This window comes from Camellia sinensis, chromosome 7 (genome assembly GCF_055761805.1).
Source record: "Camellia sinensis isolate YWXY chromosome 7, ASM5576180v1, whole genome shotgun sequence".
Classification (NCBI taxonomy): Eukaryota; Viridiplantae; Streptophyta; class Magnoliopsida; order Ericales; family Theaceae; genus Camellia; species Camellia sinensis.
The window spans coordinates 64970392-64989907 of NC_138967.1; the positions used below are offsets into that span (position 1 = coordinate 64970392).

Sequence of the window (19516 nt, forward strand, 5' to 3'; positions counted from 1 at the left end):
TATATATATAATACATAGAATATATTATTGAGTTTTTGTTATATTTTATATAATATAATTTTATTATATGTACAATATATAATATATATTTTTAATTTTAATTATTAAAATTTAATATTATTGTTAAATTTTTGATTGTGTTGCATTTGAAATAGGATCAAGAGTAAAGATTATATTTACGAATAATAATTTTATTATATGTACAACATGTAATATATATTTTTTAATTATAAATAGTATTTTTTAATTTTAATTTATTAAAATTTAATATTGTTGTTAAATTTTTTATTGTGCTGCATTTGGAATAGGATCTAGTGTGAAGATTATATTTACAATTTTAAATGGATGGGGAAAAATTCTATGAGATCGGGTCAGAAGTGAGGGCAAGCAACAAAAATGGGGGTGGGATAGGGGATACGAGGCCTGACCCATATCCTAAGCCATTGCCATCCATGGGTGAGCCCGTTATAAAGGCAGGCGCGCATCGACCCGTCCCCAAATAAGCAACCCGTTAGTTCCCCTAGGGTTTATGGTTGTGTTTGGTTTGCTTTTGAGAGAGTGATTTTCAAAAAAAAAAATTGGAGAGAAAATTTAGAAATTTTTTTAGCTTATAAATTTTGAGTAAATATGTATGAGAAAAAAAGTGATTGAGAAAGAAAAAGGAGAGAGAAAAAATTATTAATTGATTAGTAAGAGAAACAAAATAATTTTAAAATTTTTTTGAGAAAAATTACAAATCAAACAAAATTTAAATTTTTTTTTTTTGAAAACCAACTCTCCAAAAGCAAACCAAGCCCTATGTACTTCCAATTCCCAATCACATAGACGTGTTCGAGTTCTTCTCTTCTCGACCCGTCGTCGCTAGCACGCAACCATTCGTTACAATTTCTCTCACTCCTCCGCTATCTCTCCACCTCTAGCTCCCTTCAGGTAATTATTCTCATTCAATCTCCATTTTTAAGTACCCTCCAGTTTGGTTTATCGACTTGAAACTGTGCGTGAAAACGCTCAGTCCAAGCCCTAATCTGATTAATTTGATGCATCTTCGTTGAAATTTGAACTGGGTTTTGGGTTTGCCCTTGTCCTTTTTACTCATTGGTTTATTGTCATACCCATCAATTAGGGTCTTCGAATTTTTTTATTTTTTTTATTTTCTAAGCCTTAATCTGATTATCTGTGGGGGCTTATTGGTTGCTACTTAAATTTGGTGCATGTTTGTTGAGATTTGAACTGGGTTTTTGGTTTGCCCTAGTCCAGTATGGTCTGGTGCCCAAGATACTGGCGTTGCTTTTCCTGGTAGTCATTATATAGGGGCATTTCCCTAAATAAGCCAAAATAGTAAATCAATTCCCAAACTAAGCCTAGTTTTGAAAGAATTCTCAAAATAAGCTAACTCGTGGTTCACAATCACGATTTCAACATATATACGCCTGTTTCGCGTGAAATTTGGAAAGTCTTAAAATCGTGGTTACAAAAAGCGCTTTTGATTAAGAAATCGCGGTTACAAAACGCGCTTTTAATTATTTTTTTTTTCTTCTAAACTTGCTGTTACAAACCACGATTTTATCCAAAAAAATTTTGTTCTGAATTCGCTGTTATAAACCATGCTTTTATGAAAAAAAAAATTTCTTCTGAACTCGCTGTTTCGAACCACGCTTTTTGGCCAAAATTTTTTCTTCTGAACTCGTGGTTATGAACCAGAGACAGAGAGAGAGGAGTAAGAGCGAGAGAGAGAGAGAGTAATAAGACTGAGAGAGAGACAACAGGGAGCGAAGAAGATAGCAGGGAGGGAGAGAGGAAATGTAACAAGCGTGAATGCAAAACACGGGGCTGGGAGATTATATATAAGTTTTAAAATCGTGGTTGTGAACCACGATTCACTTAATGAAAAAAAAATTTGCCAAAAAATGTGGTTTAGAAAAGCGATTTCAGAACAAAATTTTTTTTTTGATAAAATCGTGGTTATAAATAGCGAGTTCAGAACAAATTTTTTTTTTCATAAAAGCGTGGTTTTGAACAGCGAATTCAGAACAAATTTTTTTTTGGATAAAATCGTGGTTTGTAACAGGGAGTTCAGAAGAAAAAAAAATAAATTAAAAGCGCGTTTTGTAACCGCGATTTCTTAATCAAAAGCGTTTTTTGTAACCACGATTTTAAGACTTTCCCAATTTCACGCGAGATAGGCGTATATATGTTGAAATCGTGATTGTGAATCACGAGTTAGCTTATTTTGGGAATTCTTTCAAAACTAGGCTTAGTTTGGGAATTGATTTACTATTTTGGCTTATTTAGGGAAATGCCCCCATTATATACCCGTCAATTAGGACATTGGTCTGTTTTTTTTCATGGTGCATAAAACCATTTGGTCACATTTATCTTGAATATTCATAGTAATAGAAAACAAATTATTAAATTGGCGTGGTATCGCACAGAAAAAAATTATGTGGAATTAGGGGAACCTTAGTTTTTAAATATGAACTCTTGCTAATTGTATTAAGGCCAAGTTTGGCATGTCCAGGAAAAGCCAAAAAGTTACTCAAAAAGTTAAAAAGTTAACATTATTCATCAAAAGTCAACAATTATGGCTGCACAACTCTCAATCCTAATTTTCTCCTACAAACCAATTTTTACAATTTTTTATTACACATTTTTCCATAAAAAGTCAAAAAGTTAATCCAAACATCTATATTTTCTTCCTCAATTTTTTAGTTCAAAAAGACAAAAAGTGCACTTATTTAGGACACCCTTGTGTTAGAATTAACATGATTATTAGGTCAGGTTAGTGTCAAGATAATTGACACATTTAATTAAATAGGCCGTGTTAGTGTTGGATTGTTTTGAACACGAATCCGATATGATATGACACGACATGATACAATACGATTTTCACCCCAAGAGTGTTGGTGGTGGAGAATTTCAACAGATAAAAAATTAAGTTTGTGAATTTCAATAGATAGGAAAAATAGGCCTTTAAATGAGTTTAACAGATAAAAAATTGAACAGAGGGTAAAATTAGAAACAAAATATGCTCCAAAATAACAAAATATAATTCTCTCACCATAATATTTTACAAAGAGTCTATTTATCCAAAAAAAAAAAAAACTCATGAGATCTATTACCTTATACCTTCATTAAATTAGATTTATCACCAACTTTTTAAAAAAAAATTATAATTTAATTTGATAAAATAAAAAAAATTACTTTATTATGGAACTTAAATCCTCAGATTTTTTTTATATAAAATTGTCCCAAAAAACACAACACCTAACGTGCTGTTTGTTTAGCTGCTTCAGCAGCTGGATTGGAGTAGGATGACTGTGGGTCCCACCCACAACACATTTGGTGTTGATTTGGGATGTCGGCTTGCTAGTGTGAGCGGCTTAGTAATCCTCCTCATTAGGGCGATTAGCTTGGCTGAGAAAAGCGTGGGATCAGGAAAATAGTGAGTGGATTGGTCCTACCCGGTCGTTCACCTGGACATCCTCTCGGTCGTCCGGCCGGTTGACCTGAATAGTACTTTTTTTTTTTTTTTGCAGTTATAACCTGTTATATATATATATATATATATATATATATATATATATATTTGTTTTAGATATTTTTTAATATAAAAATTATTATTTTTAGATTTAAAAAAAATAATAATTTAACAATCCCATCACTAACTATCTTCAATACTATTATCAAAATAAACACATTTTTACCTAATCCCCTCACTAACAATCCACATATTAATAATTTGTTCACTAATCATCCCCTCACTAACAATCTCATCTAACTTAATTCGTCAAACCAACGTAGCCTCAAAAAACATAGTTATTTTGAAAAATACACACACCCATCAATCTCAGGAGAGAGAGAGAGAGAGAGAGAGAGAGAGAGAGAGAGAGAGAGCCAGGTGGGTTTGGGGGCAAAGCCGGAGAGAGAGAAGAGAGATAGAAAAAAGGCGAGAAAAAGAAAAAAAAGCTAAAACTAATCTTAGTTTGTTTCACTTTTGAGAGAGAGAGAGAGAGCGCAACCCGAGTGGGTTTGGGGGCCAAGCCGTAGAGAGAGAAGAGAGACAGAAAAAAGGCAAGAAAAAAAAAAAAAACTATAATCTTAGTTCGTTTCACTTTTGACGTGGTAGCTTCACAACAAAAGGAGTACAGATTACATACATATTATCAGGTGGTAGGGTTTGAAAGACGAACTGAAAACGAAAACCAAAATGGTTTGATTCTGAATACCATTCTACATTGTCTCCATGTTTCTCTTTCTCTACATTTTTGTTTCATCGTTTTGTGCTAGCTTCCCCCCTCTCTCTCTCTCTCTATGTGTGTGTATATATATATATCTACACACAATGTTGTTTTGTTCAGTTCTAGCAGTGAGTATGCTGAGTTTATGGATTCTGTGCTTCATATATCTATACCTATACTATTATTAAAAGTGAACAGCTAGTTTAGTATATTAAAAGTGAATACTCACTTGGTGTCCAAAATTTGGTGACTTCTCCTTATCCACATGTCCTCATTTTTCTATTTGAAATATCAAAAAACAAAAAAAAAAAGATAGTGTACGAGCACGCAATAATCTTCCTCGTATAATCCTGTTGATCAAGCTTTCGCTCCTTCAAGCATCGTCGTCTTATCACCTGAAAATACAAACGTGAGCTAGTTGGCAGGTGTTTATCGGAAACCCCTCCAATGCCTAAGTTAGCAAGTCGGCAAACGACACAAAAGTTCTGTGTATTCGAGAGTATGAATTGCAGTACCTGAGAATAGGTCCTGTCACAAGTTTTGCAGATTCCGTATGACACAATCCTAGTGGGACTTAACTCTTCTTAGCAGAGTCCTTCTAGGGATCACTTTCCCAAAGGATAATGCTTATCCTTGGAACATCCTCCTCACTACAAGTCAAGTGACATGGCAAAACACTCTGCTCGGCCATCGATGACTAACCAAGCTACCTTTATTCCGTTCTGCCTCTGGCCGAACCGTGCAACTCTTGTCTGCCAAATGGTGCACCGCCGAGCTACAATTAGCTCGGCTTTCTTTCCCTAGACAATCAATCTAGTACCTCGGTCAGTCTATCAATTGTACATAGATAGCTAGGTCCAAGCCTTAGCAATCCATCATTGACCGGCCTATTACAAGTTCAACCCAACACTAAGCTATCTAGGCTCCTGTCTCGGCCCATTGTGTGGCCCAATCTCCAAAGAGGATTTCACCTTGCTCGGTCCATTTTGTCTACACAAATTACCCTCTCAGGTAGTTAAACTCGAACCTTAAACCTTTTTGAATTAATAAACAAGACTCTTACTTGCATGACATACCAAAAGTTTGGTTTTATTTTTACTTATTTTAATTGCATACGTATCGCGTATGCCAACCGCTAGTGTGTGTATATATATGTGTATATATGTTGTTATTGATATGTAGACCGCTAGTGTGTATAGATATATATGTATATGTGTATATATGTTATTCGTATGTAGACGATAATCGATTTGAGGAACATTTTCTATGTTGGGTGAAGCATGGGTGCGGGTACGAGTGCGTGTACGCCGATTTGGCAAAACTCAAAAAAAGTATGATATGGGTACAGCTGCGGTACGCCGATATGTGTATATATATATATATTATATAATTATGGTTAAAGGATCCAACCTACAAATTAAAATTAAATATCAAAACTAAAAAGAGAACTACTCATTTTCCTATAATTTAAAACCATTAAGCGTTAAAAATAATATTTGTGAAATCTCTCACTACATGTTATGCACTGTGAATTTGCGATCATAGTTTATTTTTAAAATCTTTCCTTTTGCTCATCAATTTGCTATTTTTATAGGGTGAGACCAAAGAAATAACAGAAGACTAAAGAAAGATTTAAAGTTAATTGCTAACAGTAAAGGAAAAAAAATTCTCAATTGAGGCAGGTTGTCAATTGCAGTTTGCATAATACATAAAATTGTATCATTCCCAACCACTACTAATCAACTAATACCGTATCAATTTTTAATGTTTTGTGCATAAACTTTAAAAGTTTGTTATGATTAAAGATTTTATAAAGAAATTCTAGGAGGATCTGAAGCAAAAGCATAATGCATAGTCATACATAGAACTGCCCTTTATAGGCCTTGTTATTTTTTTTTGTTCAAATTGCTTTTTAAAGACATCAAAATCATTTGCTGATATGCTTATACAATTCATACAAATAGGTAGGATAGCAGAGAAACATCAAAATTGCTGATCTGCAAAAAGACAAAAAAAGAGGCTGATCTGCAAGGGCATAAAAAAAAAAAAAAAGGCCCCAGCGTACCCACGCCATACCCGAATGAACCAAAAATACCAGACCCCCTTTTGCTGTACTCGGTACGCGTGCAGTCGTACCGGTACACGTACCCGCACCCGGTAAGTACCCGATACTCGTACGACACTATTTTTGGAGTACCCGTGCTTCATAGCTGATATGCTTATACAATTCATACAAATAGACAGGCTAGCAGAGAAACATCAAAATTGCTGATCTGCAAGGGTACCAAAAAAACAAAAAAAAAGGCTGGTCTGCAAGGGCACAAAGAAAAAAAAAAAAAAGGCCCCGGCGTACCTACGCCGTACCCGAATGAACCAAACGTACCGGATCCCCTTTTGCCGTACCTGATATGTGTGCAGCCGTACTGGTACGCGTACCTGCACCTGCACCTGCACCCGTACCCAGTAAGTACTCGGTACTCGTACGACACTATTTTTGGAGTACCCGTGCTTCATAGGTAACACAACAATGTTCACAAACAATTTAACTACATTACTATGTAATCCAATTATTTTTTTGTTTTTTTCATACAGTAACACTGTTTGGAAAAGGAATAGAGAAAGGAGTGAAGAAGCTAAATTCTTTTCTTTTGTTGATAGGGTTAGGAATAATAAGAAAAAGATGGATGGGTGTTGTGAGAATATTCGGTTAGGTTTATATATATGGTAGTATATATTGTGTATATATGGTAGTACTTTCCATTCCTTTTTAGTCTTAGGGTTAGGATTGCTATGGGTGTGTTTGTTTTGATTTTGAGAGAAATTTTCAAAAAAAATTTTGAGGAAAGAGATTAGAATTTTTTTTGATTTGTTTGGTTGTATATTTTGGAAATAATTTTGGAGTATGGGAGTTTGAGATGATTTGATATTTTGTTGTAGTTGAGTAGATGTGTGAGAGAAAAAAGTGATTGAAAAGGAGAAATGATGGTTAAAAAGTGATTGATAAGGAGAGAGAAGATAGTGATTTTAGAATTTTTTTTCCAAAATTACTAAACTGAACAAAATTTTAAAAAATTTTCTCAAAAACAAACCAAACAAGGCCTATATAATAAGATGTATTCTTTGTATTATTGCACAATTTGAAAATACAGAAAACATTCAGAAAACCTACATGGTATCAAAGCTACACGATTGTTGATCTTGTGGTGGCTAGGGTTTTGCACAAATTGATTCTTTCTCTGGTTCGTCTGGTTTGATCAAATCTTGTTCGAAGCTTCCTTTGTTTGAAGCTTTATCTGGTTCGTAGCCTTCCCTTTGTTTGGTGACTGGTTTTTCTTTCTAACTGGGTCTCTCGCACGATTGGTTCTCTCTCGTCGTTGATTCTTGGTTCTCTGGTTCGTGAAGAACTTTTGGTTCTCTAAAGTCGTCTTTTGAACAGTAATTGCGAGTCAACCAACCCAAAAACTGTGACCTATCTAGTTCGTGGCTTATCTCCTCTACTTCGCATCTCAGTCTCTACTTATCTTTTCTATTCGCAACCCTTCGATTGGTGCGTGCGACATAGTTTAAGAGCTCTTTCTGGTTGAAGAGTTGTGCAAGGATTCTCTCTCTCTCTCTCTCTCTTGCCCGTGCGCGCTTCGATTCGCGAGGTCGCCAGGTCGATCTCTCTATCTGTGCCTCTGTTCATGACTCCTAGTTCTCTCGTAAGTTCGATCTCTCCATCTATGGTCATCTGGGTATTAGTGATCATCTGGTTCTGATGTATTACAGTTTGACCCCTCAAATTTTTGGTTATTACACTTGCACCCTTGGTTCAACTATTTTGCTTTATTTTGGGTTTATTATAGATGACTCCCTCAATGTTTTGGTTACTATGATGTCTCTGGCTTTAGATGAATGTGCCTTCTGCCATCAGAGGGGTCATTGGAAGTATTACTGTCCTAAGAAGGGACGTTTGCCTGCCTCGTCTTCTTAGCATTCTTAGACCTAATTTTGCCCTTCTCCTTCGAGTAATTTTTGGGCTCCCACCGCTTATGCTGCATCCGTTCCGGTTCTTGATCCTGACTTGGCTTTCTTGAGTGTTCAGATTGCTCAGCTTCAGCATATCCTATCTACCGTAAGCCCTCACAGTCTGTTTCCATTGTTTCCTCTCTTCATTCAGGTTTGCTTGGGTCTTTTTCAGGTATCTCTTCGTTTGTTTAGATTTTTGACTCCGGTGCCTCTCATCATATGACTCCCCATCTTTCCTTACTTCAGAATTGTACTCCCCATCCTTTTCCTGTTATTGTTAATGCTGCTAATGGGTCTAGCATGCCTGTTATATTTGTTGGGTCTGTCATGCTGTCTACTATGTCAACTGTCTCTATTCCATCTGTTCTTTATGTTCCTCAATTATCTGTCAGTTTATTATCTATCAGCCAGCTTGATGACTCCGGTTTTGATGTTATTTTTTCTTCTTCTATCTGTTCTCTGCAAGATCGGATGTCCAAGCAACAGGTTGGGATTGGCCGTAGAGTTGAAGACTTCTATGTGGTGGAGAGCTTGCATCTGCCTATAACAACCTCTCCGACTGCCTTTTCCTCTTTTCAGTTAGATTCTCTATCCAGTCTTTTCTACTTGTGGCATTCTAGATTAGGACATTTGTCTGCTGACCGCTTACGATCTTTAGCTCAATCAAGTATATTAGGTAAAGTTTCTCCTAGTGAACTTACTGAATGTTGGGGGTTTAAACTTGCCAAAATGACAGCCTTACCTTTTCGTAAAAGTACTTCTATATCTGATACACTGTTTTCTTTAGTTCATACTGATGTTTAGGGCCCTTCTCCTATTCTCACCAAAGGGGGTTCCGCATACTATGTGTCATTTGTTGATGACTGCACCCATTACGCTTGGGTTTATCTTATGACTCATAAGTCTGATTTCTATCATATATACCGTACCTTTCAGTCTATGATTACTACTCAGTTTGGGTCTACAATTAAAGTTTTACTGTCTGACTTGGGTGGAGAATATTTAAAAAATGAGTTCTGTGAGTATTTGGTCAATTTGGGTACCATTCACCAAACTTCTTTTGCTGAAACACCCACCAAAATGGTCGAGCCAAGCGTAAACACTGTCATCTCCTTGAGACAGCTAGGTTTCTTCTTCTCTCTGCCTCAGTTCCAGCTCTGTTTTGGGGGGAGGCAGTTCTTGCTGTTACTTTTCTTCTCAACTGCATGCCTACTTCACTTCTTTCTGGCCGGTCTCCTTATGAGCCTTTGTTCTCCCAAATTCCTAATTACTCTCTCCTTTGTGTGTTTGGGTCTGCCTGTTTTGTTCTTTTTTCCCGCGAAGATTGGACCAAACTTAGTGTCCGGTCTGTCCTATGTCTTTTTGGGTTATAGTCCTACTCAGAAAGGCTATCGGTGTTATGACCCTATTTCCCGTCGTCTTTATGTCTCCTGCCATGTTTATTTTCTAGAACGCCTGCCTTACTTTCAACTTCCTCCTATCACTGTTCCGGTTTCCAAAGAGGATTTGGTTCACATTGATCCATTTCCTTCTGAGGTCCCTCCTAATGAGTACATCTTTACTGTTCCTCATGAACTTGTTCCCTCTTCTCCTTCTACCACCCCTCCTGCTAAGTCTTTCTCTATTGAAGCCTAGGACTCTGTTCTCTCTTCTCCTTCTCCTCCCCAGCTTGCTCCTTCTCCTCCTTCGTTGTTAGTTTATTTTCGTTGCAAGGCTCTCCCTCCACCGGTTGTCTCTACCCCTACTGCTGATTCTCCTGTTTCTGACGACTCTGATCTTGCTAATCGTAAATATCCCCTTCGCATCCGTAAACAGGTCGAAAAATTTGGTTTTGCTAAAGCATGCTTTTGTCCTTCATCTTTTACGTTTTTGTCTACTATTCACTCTTTTTCAGAACCTCAGTCTTGCAAGGATGCCTGTTAGGATCTTCATTGGATTCAAGCTATGGAGGATGAGTTGTCTGCTTTACAGAAAGCTAGTACTTGGGAGTTGGTTCCTTTGCCTGTTGGTAAGAATTTGGTTGGTTGTAAATGGGTTTACAAAGTCAAGACTCATTCTGATGGTTATCTTGAGCGCTACAAAACTCATTTGGTTGTCAAAGGTTTCTTAAAGGAGTATGGTATTGATTATGAGGAGACCTTTGCTTCTGTTGCCAAGATGACTATTGTCACTACTGTTCGTTCTTGGCCTTTTTATCAGATGGATGTTAAGAATGCTTTTCTTAATAGCCATCGCACTAAGAAGTTTTACATGCGTTCTCCCCTTGGCCTTCACCACTTCTTTGGACAGGTTTGTCGCCTTCGGCGTGCTCTGTATAGTCTGAAGCAGTCTCCTCGTGCTTGGTATGATCGCTTTCAGACTACTGTTACTGAGCTTGCGTTTCATTCTTGTGTCCAGGACTCTACTTTGTTTTTTCTCCACACCTCTGTTGGATTTGTTGCTTTATTACTGTATGTGGATAATATGATCATCACTGGCTTTGACTCTTCTGCTATCTTTATGGGCAAGCAGCGTCTTTTCCGCATATTTGAAATGAAAGACCTGGACCCATTGCGGTATTTTCTTGGTATTGAGGTAGCTTTTTCTTCCAAGGGTTACTTTCTATCTCAGGCCAAGTATGCCAATGAGGTTATTCATTGTGCCGGCCTTACTAACACTAAAATTTTTGATACCCTTATTGAGCTGAATGTGAAGTTCAGCACTACTGATGGTATTCTTCTAGATGATCTCACTTTATATCGAGAGCTTATGGGTTGCTTAATCTAACTGACGGTTACTCGTCCTGATCTTGCCTATGTTGTTTATGTGGTTAGCTAGTTTGTTTCTGCTCCTCGCTCCACACATTGAGCTGTATTGGTTTGGATTTTTCGCTACCTCCGAGGTATTATATTTCAGGGTTTACTTTTGTCTTCTACTTCCTCTTTGGATATGATGGCCTATGCTGATTGTGATTGGGCTGGTGATGTTACTGATTGCAAGTCCATGTTTGGTTTCTGTATATTTCTTGGTGATTCCTTGATCTCTTGGAAAAACAAGAAACAAACTGTTGTTACTCGCTCTATTGCCGAAGTTGAGTACCGTGCTATGGCTCATGCTACTGCTGAGATTGTTTGGCTTTGTTGTCTCCTATCTGATTTGGGTGTCCCTCAATCTTCTTCAACCTCCCTCTACTGTGACAACCGTAGTGCTATTCGGATTGCCCATTGCACTGTCTTCCATGAGCAAACAAAGCACATTGAGATTGATTGCCACTTTGTCCGTCAGCATCTGCAGTCTGGCTCTATCTCGCTTCCTTTCGTCTTTTTGGCTTTGTAACTTATTGACTTCTTTACCAAAACTCAAACCACTACTCGGTTTCAGTTTCTTTTTGGCAAACTGTCACTGTTTTCTGCTAAAATACCTTGAGTTTGAGCGAGTGTGTGAGAATATTCAATTGGGTTTATATATATTGTGTATATATGGCAATGTTTTCCTTTCTTTTTTAGTCTTAGGGCTAGGATTATTATATAATCAGATGTATTCTTTGTATTATTACACAATTTAAATATACAGAAAACATTCAGAAAACTTACAGATGTTTGTTGAAAAACCCCTATTTTTGTTTTGTTACTGAGGGGAATCTTTTAAATTTTTTATTTTTATTTTTTGGGGTTATAAAAGTTCTATTTGATTAACATTCCTTTCAAATTTAATTCCCATTGACTTAAAACATCATTAGTATCAGTGCAGATTATATGCAAATTATGGCATTTGTTCTTAAAGTGTTGCCTACAACTACCATTCAAGGACAGGAGAATCATGCCTCATTACTTCAATGCAGGAGATGCGCTAGAAATATTTCTAGAAAGCAGAGATCAACTATTCCATTGTTGTCAATTGTGTCGCAACACAATGGACTTACAATCTTGGTAATCACACATTAATCTCTTATACCCTTAAACGGATGTCCATTTTCAATTTTTTGTCTCTGACTAAAAAATGTATGCTTGCTCCATATATATGTTTTTACTGTTTTGTAGTCAAAGTGTGTTTAGTGCAATTGAATTGTTAAACCTACTACTTCAATTTATCCAGAAAATCGAGTTCCATTTATCAAATAATATATGTTCATAATAGTGCAGTACAAATGGTATTGCTGCATGCATATTACTTTCACATATGCAAGTACAGATCATCAAAGTACCCATAATGACAATATGATTTTTCTTGTTATGGTTGAGCTAAAGTACGTTATATCTTCTTTTCTTCTAACATGTGAGATTTTAAATGATTTTGAACATTAGAGTCGAGTCATTGTCCCTATCTTTCTTAAATCGGTTTCTAAATTTTAAAATTTTCCCCATATTAAATGAGTTTTAGATCAAATACATATTTTGTGTATCAAATTGATTGAATCAAAAGAATACTACCATGCTACGTGGGATGGTTATGAAAGGAGCAGTTAAGTAGGATGGTGTAGGATAGTAGACCAGGAGCAGGACATTCTATTTTGCCTGCATTTTGGTAACCTTCTATTTGGCCTGCATCTTGGTAAGTGGATGGAGGCTATAGGCAAGGGGCTCCAGTCTCATGTCTCCTAACATTTATTGGCACTGATTTGGATACCATGCAGTGCTTTGGTGCTTAGTCCCAGGAATCCCATAGTAGAGCATTGAGTTTGGTCAGTGAGTGTATATTGATTAGGTTAGAGATGTGTGGAATACCATCTTAATTACATTTGAATTTTTCTTGTAAGCACATTATGGAATACCTTCTTAATTATTAGTCAGTGTCAGTGATCGTGACATACTCGCAGCATACTTGGTAAAGGGTAAACATGTTCTCTCTCTCTCTCTCTCTATATATATATATATATATAAATTTTTCAATGAAGTGAACATCAACAAGGGATCCATCACTTGGGTTGTATCTGGTTTCACTTTCACAAACCACTCTGCCGCTATTTGGCTATGTTAATTTTACTTTAAGCCTTAATGATTACTATGTTGTCCATTAAAATTCACACTCTTGGAAAGGCTGTTAAAAAAATTTCATCAATCTTTTATGCTTGCTATGATAAGGGTGATCATATATGTAGGTTAGGTTGTGTCTTTTTTATGTGGCTGGTTACCATTTTATTTTGTGTAATTGATTCATCTTGTGGTTTTGTGGTTACAATATTCTCATACAGGTGAATGGTTGTACTGGTAAGATGGGGAACGCAGTTATAGAAGCAGTTGCTTCGAAAGGAATTCATCTTGTTCCTATATCATTTAGCAGAAGTAATGAGTCTGGGAAAATTGTGCAAGCGGGGGGAAAAGAGATTCAGTTGTATGGTCCTTCTGAAAGAGAAAGCATTTTAACATCTGCCTTTGAGGAGTATCCAAACTTGATGGTGGTGGACTACACAGTGCCTGCTTCAGTGAATGGTAAGTGTGAATGGATCTTTAGATGTAAGAAATATTTCAAATTTAGTTTGGAGTACACTTCAATAGCTGGGCTTTGGAGGCTTTACATGGAACCCGCAGCCCTGTCCACCATGACCAAATTTTAGAAATATTAAATGCAATGCATATTTTCCCATGTTATTTTTTGTGATGTTAGAATTATTGAACTTGAAGGTAATTATTGGAGGTAAATATTGGAAAGCTGGGTTAATTTTCCTACATTTGGTAGGGTCTATTTGAGTGTCATTATTGTCTTATCCTCTGCCAATGTATCCAGTTGCTTGCATAATTTTCTTATTCAGGAATAAAGCAGTGATCATGAAATTTCCAATCAGTTTAATGGTTTTGTTATTATCATGCAATCTTCAGATAATGCAGAGTTATATTGTAGAGTTGGGGTGCCCTTTGTAATGGGAACTACTGGTGGAGACACGGAGCAGTTGTATAAGACTGTAGAAGACTCAAAAGTTTATGCTGTGATCTCACCTCAAATGGGAAAACAGGTGATCAGGATTCAGTTGCCGTATGCTGGCTTTTATATAATTTAACTCTAACATTGTCAATTTGTCTTTCCTTGTCTTGTTGAAATTTTGATTGGCTGGTCTTGATTAGGTTGTAGCATTTCTTGCATCAATGGAAATTATGGCTGAGCGATTTCCCGGGGCCTTCTCTGGATATTCCCTGGAGGTAACTTCTAAATGTTTCTCTGTTTTTTTGTTTGGTTTTACTTTTCCTTTTCATCTGTATCTAGTGTTGCTTGCTTTTTGCCTTGATATTTCCATATGTAATAACTCAATATCCCAAGAGGCATCAGTAATGTGAACATTACAAATCTTTATTGTGGTGGCCTGCATGCCAGAAGCTATGAGAGATTTTTTATTTAACTATTTTGGTATGGAGATATGAATATTGAGTCATGGCACTTTTGATAAAATGTTATGAAGAGCACTAATTGTATCAACTTTATAAAGCCTTGATCCAACACTTAGGTTTTTGGGTTACAGTTCAGCCCATTTGTTTAGGTAACTTATGGTTGAGAAGTCAACACTAACTTAATCTATCTAGAAGTCAATACTAACTTTTGCCTTGAATTTATATGCAGATGTTTAGAGTCTTTAGACTGACATCTTGTGTATTTTTCAATCTTGCAGGTGACGGAGTCTCACCAAGCAAGCAAATTGGACACATCTGGAACTGCCAAGGCTATCGTTGCATGCTTTAAAAAGCTGGGAGTCTGCTTTGAATTGGATAAGGTGAGGTAGGGGATAAGCACAGCATCATGGTTTTTAGGAGGCTAGTATCATGGTTTTTAGTAGGGCTAGTATCATGGTTTCTAGTAGGCTTATGCAGCTCAACAACTTTTCCTTTGTTTTCCCACCTTTTTCTTTATTTATTGCTTAGTTATCAGAGCAAACTTTAGCGAATGCATATATTTTTCTTTTTAAAAAAAATTATGTCCTATTATGTCGTTTCATTGCACTACCCTGCTTCTCTTTTTCTAAATTTCTGGCTTATTCGTCAAGATGTTTGGAAATTTTTCAATCAGATACAACGAATCCGCGATCCAAAGCAACAAATGGAGATAATGGGTGTGCCAGAGGAGCATCTGTTTCGTCATGCATTCCATTTGTATCGTCTGACATCACCCGATCAAACGTAAAGTTATTCATTTCTTATTTTATGCTTTCTATTTTTGTATTTTTTACTCGTTTTCAGTCCTGCCTTCCAGCTTATATGGGCATTGAATAGCTTTTGACAAATAAAACATTAAAAACCTACACAACAAATATAAGCAAGTGTACAGATGTGTGCTCAAAAGAAATGAAAGCAATACGCATTAAAGAAAGATAGGGGGAGAGTAGAGAGAAGAGATTCAAACTCCAAGATTTATAGTAGTTTTGGTTTAACCCAAGCCCATGTCCACTCCCAAGGCTCCCCCTCTAGTTTCTTCACTATTCTTGAAAATGGTAACAACTAGCAAGCTTTCTGGTTGCTAGATCTTTACACCAAGTGATTTTGTCCCAACATCACTTCAGAACAACGCTATATTTTTCTCTAAAAGACAGCATGAAAGATCTCACTTTCTCCAAGTGTTTCTCCCAAACACTTGAGCAACCAATCCCAAGGGCTCAACAGCCTTTTACAAATAGTGTACAGAAAGGACAAGACTTCTTTAGTACAATAAGCAACAATGAAGCTCAAGAACAAATAATATAAAAGTTATGGCTCAAATCTGGAAAGATATTAATGAATTTCTCTTTTAATCCTTGATCTCTTCGTTGTAGATGTGTAGAAATCTTCCTTTATAGCCCGTCATCTCTTCTTGACTATTGGAAGTGGTTGGTAGGGGTGTGCACAGTGCGGTTTTTAAGGGTAAAATAAAAACTGCACAGCGGGTGGCGGATTAACAAAATTGACATTAGAAATTGCCGTGTTGTTTATCAAAAACCGGTGGTTCGATTGGCAAATAATAGCGGTTTTGACTTAATGGTTTGGACGGATTGGCGGTTTATAATAAGCAAGTATACATAAAAATTCAAATACTCAATATTTTAGCCAAAACATTTTTTGCCCGCATAGTTAAGATTTCTCAAACATTTTTTATACTCAAACAATAGTTAACAAATTACACTTTTTTTTTTTATTGAGCAACAGTAGCTAACAGTTTATATATATATAGAAAAATGTACCCCCCCCCCCCCCCCCCCACACACACACACACACATATATATATATATATAGAGAGAGAGAGAGAGAGAGAGATCATAAAGAGAATCCACAATATCAAAAAAAACAACCCATTAAGAAACAAAATCTGACTCATAGACAAAGAAGTATTGAGAAGATAGAATAATGAGTTAAATAGAAACGAAGTGGACTTACAATTTCTTCCATTCAAACATGGTATCATGGAAAGCATTGAGAGCAGCCATGGATGAATCCTCTGAGTCAAACTGAACAAACCCAAAACCTTACTCTTCCCATGTTCCTTAGCCACCTTGCAAGAAAGTTAGTTCCAAATTGCAGAAAACTCCCCACAAGTGAGCACTAGTAACAGAAAGGTCAAGGTTAGCAGCGGCACCAATCGGAGGAGGAGCAAGAGGGAAGACAAAACAATCTGATGAATGAGATGAGTTGGAGTACCAACCATGGATATGTGTGAGGCAAGTTGATTGGCGGTGATTGGAGACGGAGGCGAGTCGATCGGTGACAAAGGCGAAAGGGGCGAGATGGAGAGGCACTTGAAACCCTAGAAAGAAATTGACCATCTCTCTCTCTTCCAAAGGAGTGTCATGAGCCTTTTATATACATAGGCGGTGCGGGTTAGTTTGGTCGGCGGGTTAGAGTTTTGAAACCGCCACCCGCACCGCCCACGAAGTAGGGACCCCCCACCCACCGCCCCGCCAGAACTGAAAAAATGCGCGGTTCGGCTCGAATCAGTGCGGATTTGGTGGGTTCGGTGGTATTGTGCATAGCCCTAGTGGTTGGAGTGCATTTAATGCAAAAAAGAGCGATTGAAAAAGTTGTTCTATGCTGTCAGGGTTGAAATTTTCCAACTACAGTGTTGAAACTGAATAGAAAAGGATCAACACCTTCCTCTTCCTGTACAAATCCAGCAGTCCTTGGAAACCATTGTCAACACTTGTCCAAAAGGGGTCTACACCTTTGCTGACCAAAATATTCTCTGATGAAAGGGAGCGACATCAAGCAGCATGGGGTTGATTCTAAACATTCCAACTTTCAAAATTCAGCCTGTAGGTGTTTCAGAACATGTTCAAACACAAATTCAACTTCAAATAAGGTTATAAATGAATCGTGTAAGCATTAACTCATCATTACTCATCATTAAACAAGTTCATTCTCGGATCATTTGAATCTACATCAAATATAAAACATGACTATGCACAAGAACTCAATTTTTTAATTCAAATACTTGAGATATAAAAATAAGAACTGTTGTATCTTTTAAGCACAAAATGATATCATACTTGGAGTTCTTCATGCTTTACCTCTTGAGAGCAGAAGATACATAATTTTTAGCACAAAAGCTCTCTTTCATTTTTTGTGACATAGTCTATACCTATCAATGTAAAAGTTCTGTATCACTCTAAAATAAGTTAGATAAAGATCATTTAAGCACAAAACAAATATCAAATAATTGGTGTTTGAAGTTTTTGAATCCGAATCATTAGAGAATGAAAACTATAAAACATTTTAAAGCTCAAGCTCTCTTTTTCAAATAATTGTGGATTACTTTTGAAAACATCTATTAATTCTATGTATCATTTCATTAAGGCATCCAATAACTAATATCAAAAGATTGAAAATTCTAGCCACAAGTTTATGAAATGTAAAGCACAAATTTTGCATCAAGGATTGGCAAACATATATCGAGATGAAACATTGCAACCCATTGCATTCTTGAAATCATCAAAACTAAACCATCGGACTTACAGTTTTCTATTCTGATTTTTGCAGTGTTTCTTTTGAGTTTCAGCATAATGTTTGTGGCAGCTCAATGTATGCTGAGGGTACTGTAGATGCTATAATTTTCCTCTCTCAAAAGGTGCTAAAGCTTCTCTGTTTTTCCTTGAATTTTAGTGATAGTTCTTTAGTTTTTTGCATATTGTCATAACAATTTATTAGGTTAAGGAGCTTGATGAGATATCACTTGTGGCGTTTAAAAAGTAAATTTCATTGCAATCTTCAACATCACAGTTTGTTGAATCAAGGTGATAGTATCTAAAACATAAACTTTGAAGGCTAATCAGATGTATATTGATAAATATCACTCTATTTTTAGTGTCATATGTGATTGTAGTTTCTCCATAGTCATCGTTCTATCTATTATAATCAGACTCAGTGATATTCAACATGTTGTGTGAATGCAGGTTCAGTCAAAAGCAGAAAAGCGGATCTACAATATGATTGATGTCTTGCGGGAGGGCAACATGCGATGACAGTTGGGTTTTGTTTGTTTGCAGTGATGGTTTTGATTATTGAGCTTCTACTTTTGTGGGCAGAACAGACCGGCGGATCTGGTGGTCGATAATCGTTCGGACTTGGTAAAGGTTGTCACGGCACCTGTAGTAGGACAGAGAACTTGTCGCCTAGTCTAGTTTGTTTGTTTTTTTTTTTTTTTTTTTTTTTTTTTTTTTTTTTTTCGAGTGTAGTAGTTTTTTTTCTATTAATTGCGATGCAAACAGGCCTGTACCTATGAGATTAGTTGAGGAGGCTTGCTTTAGTTGTCTGTTATAAGATAACTAGTTTTGGGGCTTTCGACGTAAAAAAGCCTATCCGGCTTGGCTTCGCTGTCACTTTCCTACATAAGGGACGGTATCTTCAGATACATTAGTGCCGGTTCAGTTGATCCTTCTAAATTCTGAATACCATTTTGTGTGCGCCCTTTTTTTTCATTTAATTTTTTTTTTCTTTTCTATTAAACTCTGAAATCTATGAAATTGGGTTATTTTTGACAATTTTTATTATTTGTACTTGGCACTTAAAAATTCTGCCTTTTATTAGTTGTTAAATCAAGAATATTTGTTAAACTTTATTTGTCTTTTATGATTGTTTTCTATTCAACATTTCTTAATTGCAGGGATTTCTAGACTAAAATTCCTTAAAATTTTTAAGAGCTATTTGATTTTTTTTTTTTTTGAACGAAAAAAAAGAAAAAAGAAAAAAGGATGTTGTGTATGTCATCATTGGCATCTATAGGCCTTGGTTTTGGAGTAATTGGTTGTTAGTTAGGTTTAATCTAACTCATAAGGGATTCACTATGGAGACATTAATAGAGTTCAATTATATGTCATAAAAGTGTTTTTAATCAATCAGAATATA

At 36.3% G+C, this 19516-nt stretch overlaps 1 protein-coding gene across 18 annotated transcripts; it reads left to right on the top strand.

The window, feature by feature from the left end:
• The first annotated feature begins 722 nt into the window (after positions 1-722).
• Positions 723-19152, top strand: LOC114291259 (4-hydroxy-tetrahydrodipicolinate reductase 2, chloroplastic). 18 transcript variants are annotated; one of them, XM_082878059.1, is made up of 12 exons: positions 794-930; positions 6203-6395; positions 6479-6754; positions 12067-12154; positions 13417-13654; positions 14042-14175; positions 14285-14359; positions 14824-14925; positions 15219-15328; positions 18152-18239; positions 18320-18405; positions 18565-19152. In XM_082878059.1, the coding sequence occupies exons 2-11, from the start codon at positions 6319-6321 to the stop codon at positions 18362-18364; spliced, it is 1233 nt and encodes a 410-aa protein (XP_082734185.1). In that variant the 5' UTR covers positions 794-930; positions 6203-6318; the 3' UTR covers positions 18365-18405; positions 18565-19152. The 18 variants fall into 18 exon arrangements, 17 of the variants coding, with proteins under 17 accessions (XP_028091122.1, XP_028091119.1, XP_082734191.1 ...); XM_082878060.1 differs by having other exon boundaries at positions 830-930; positions 6479-6701; positions 11976-12154; XR_014335423.1 differs by lacking the exon at positions 18320-18405 and having other exon boundaries at positions 14824-14930.
• Positions 19153-19516: the final 364 nt, after the last annotated feature.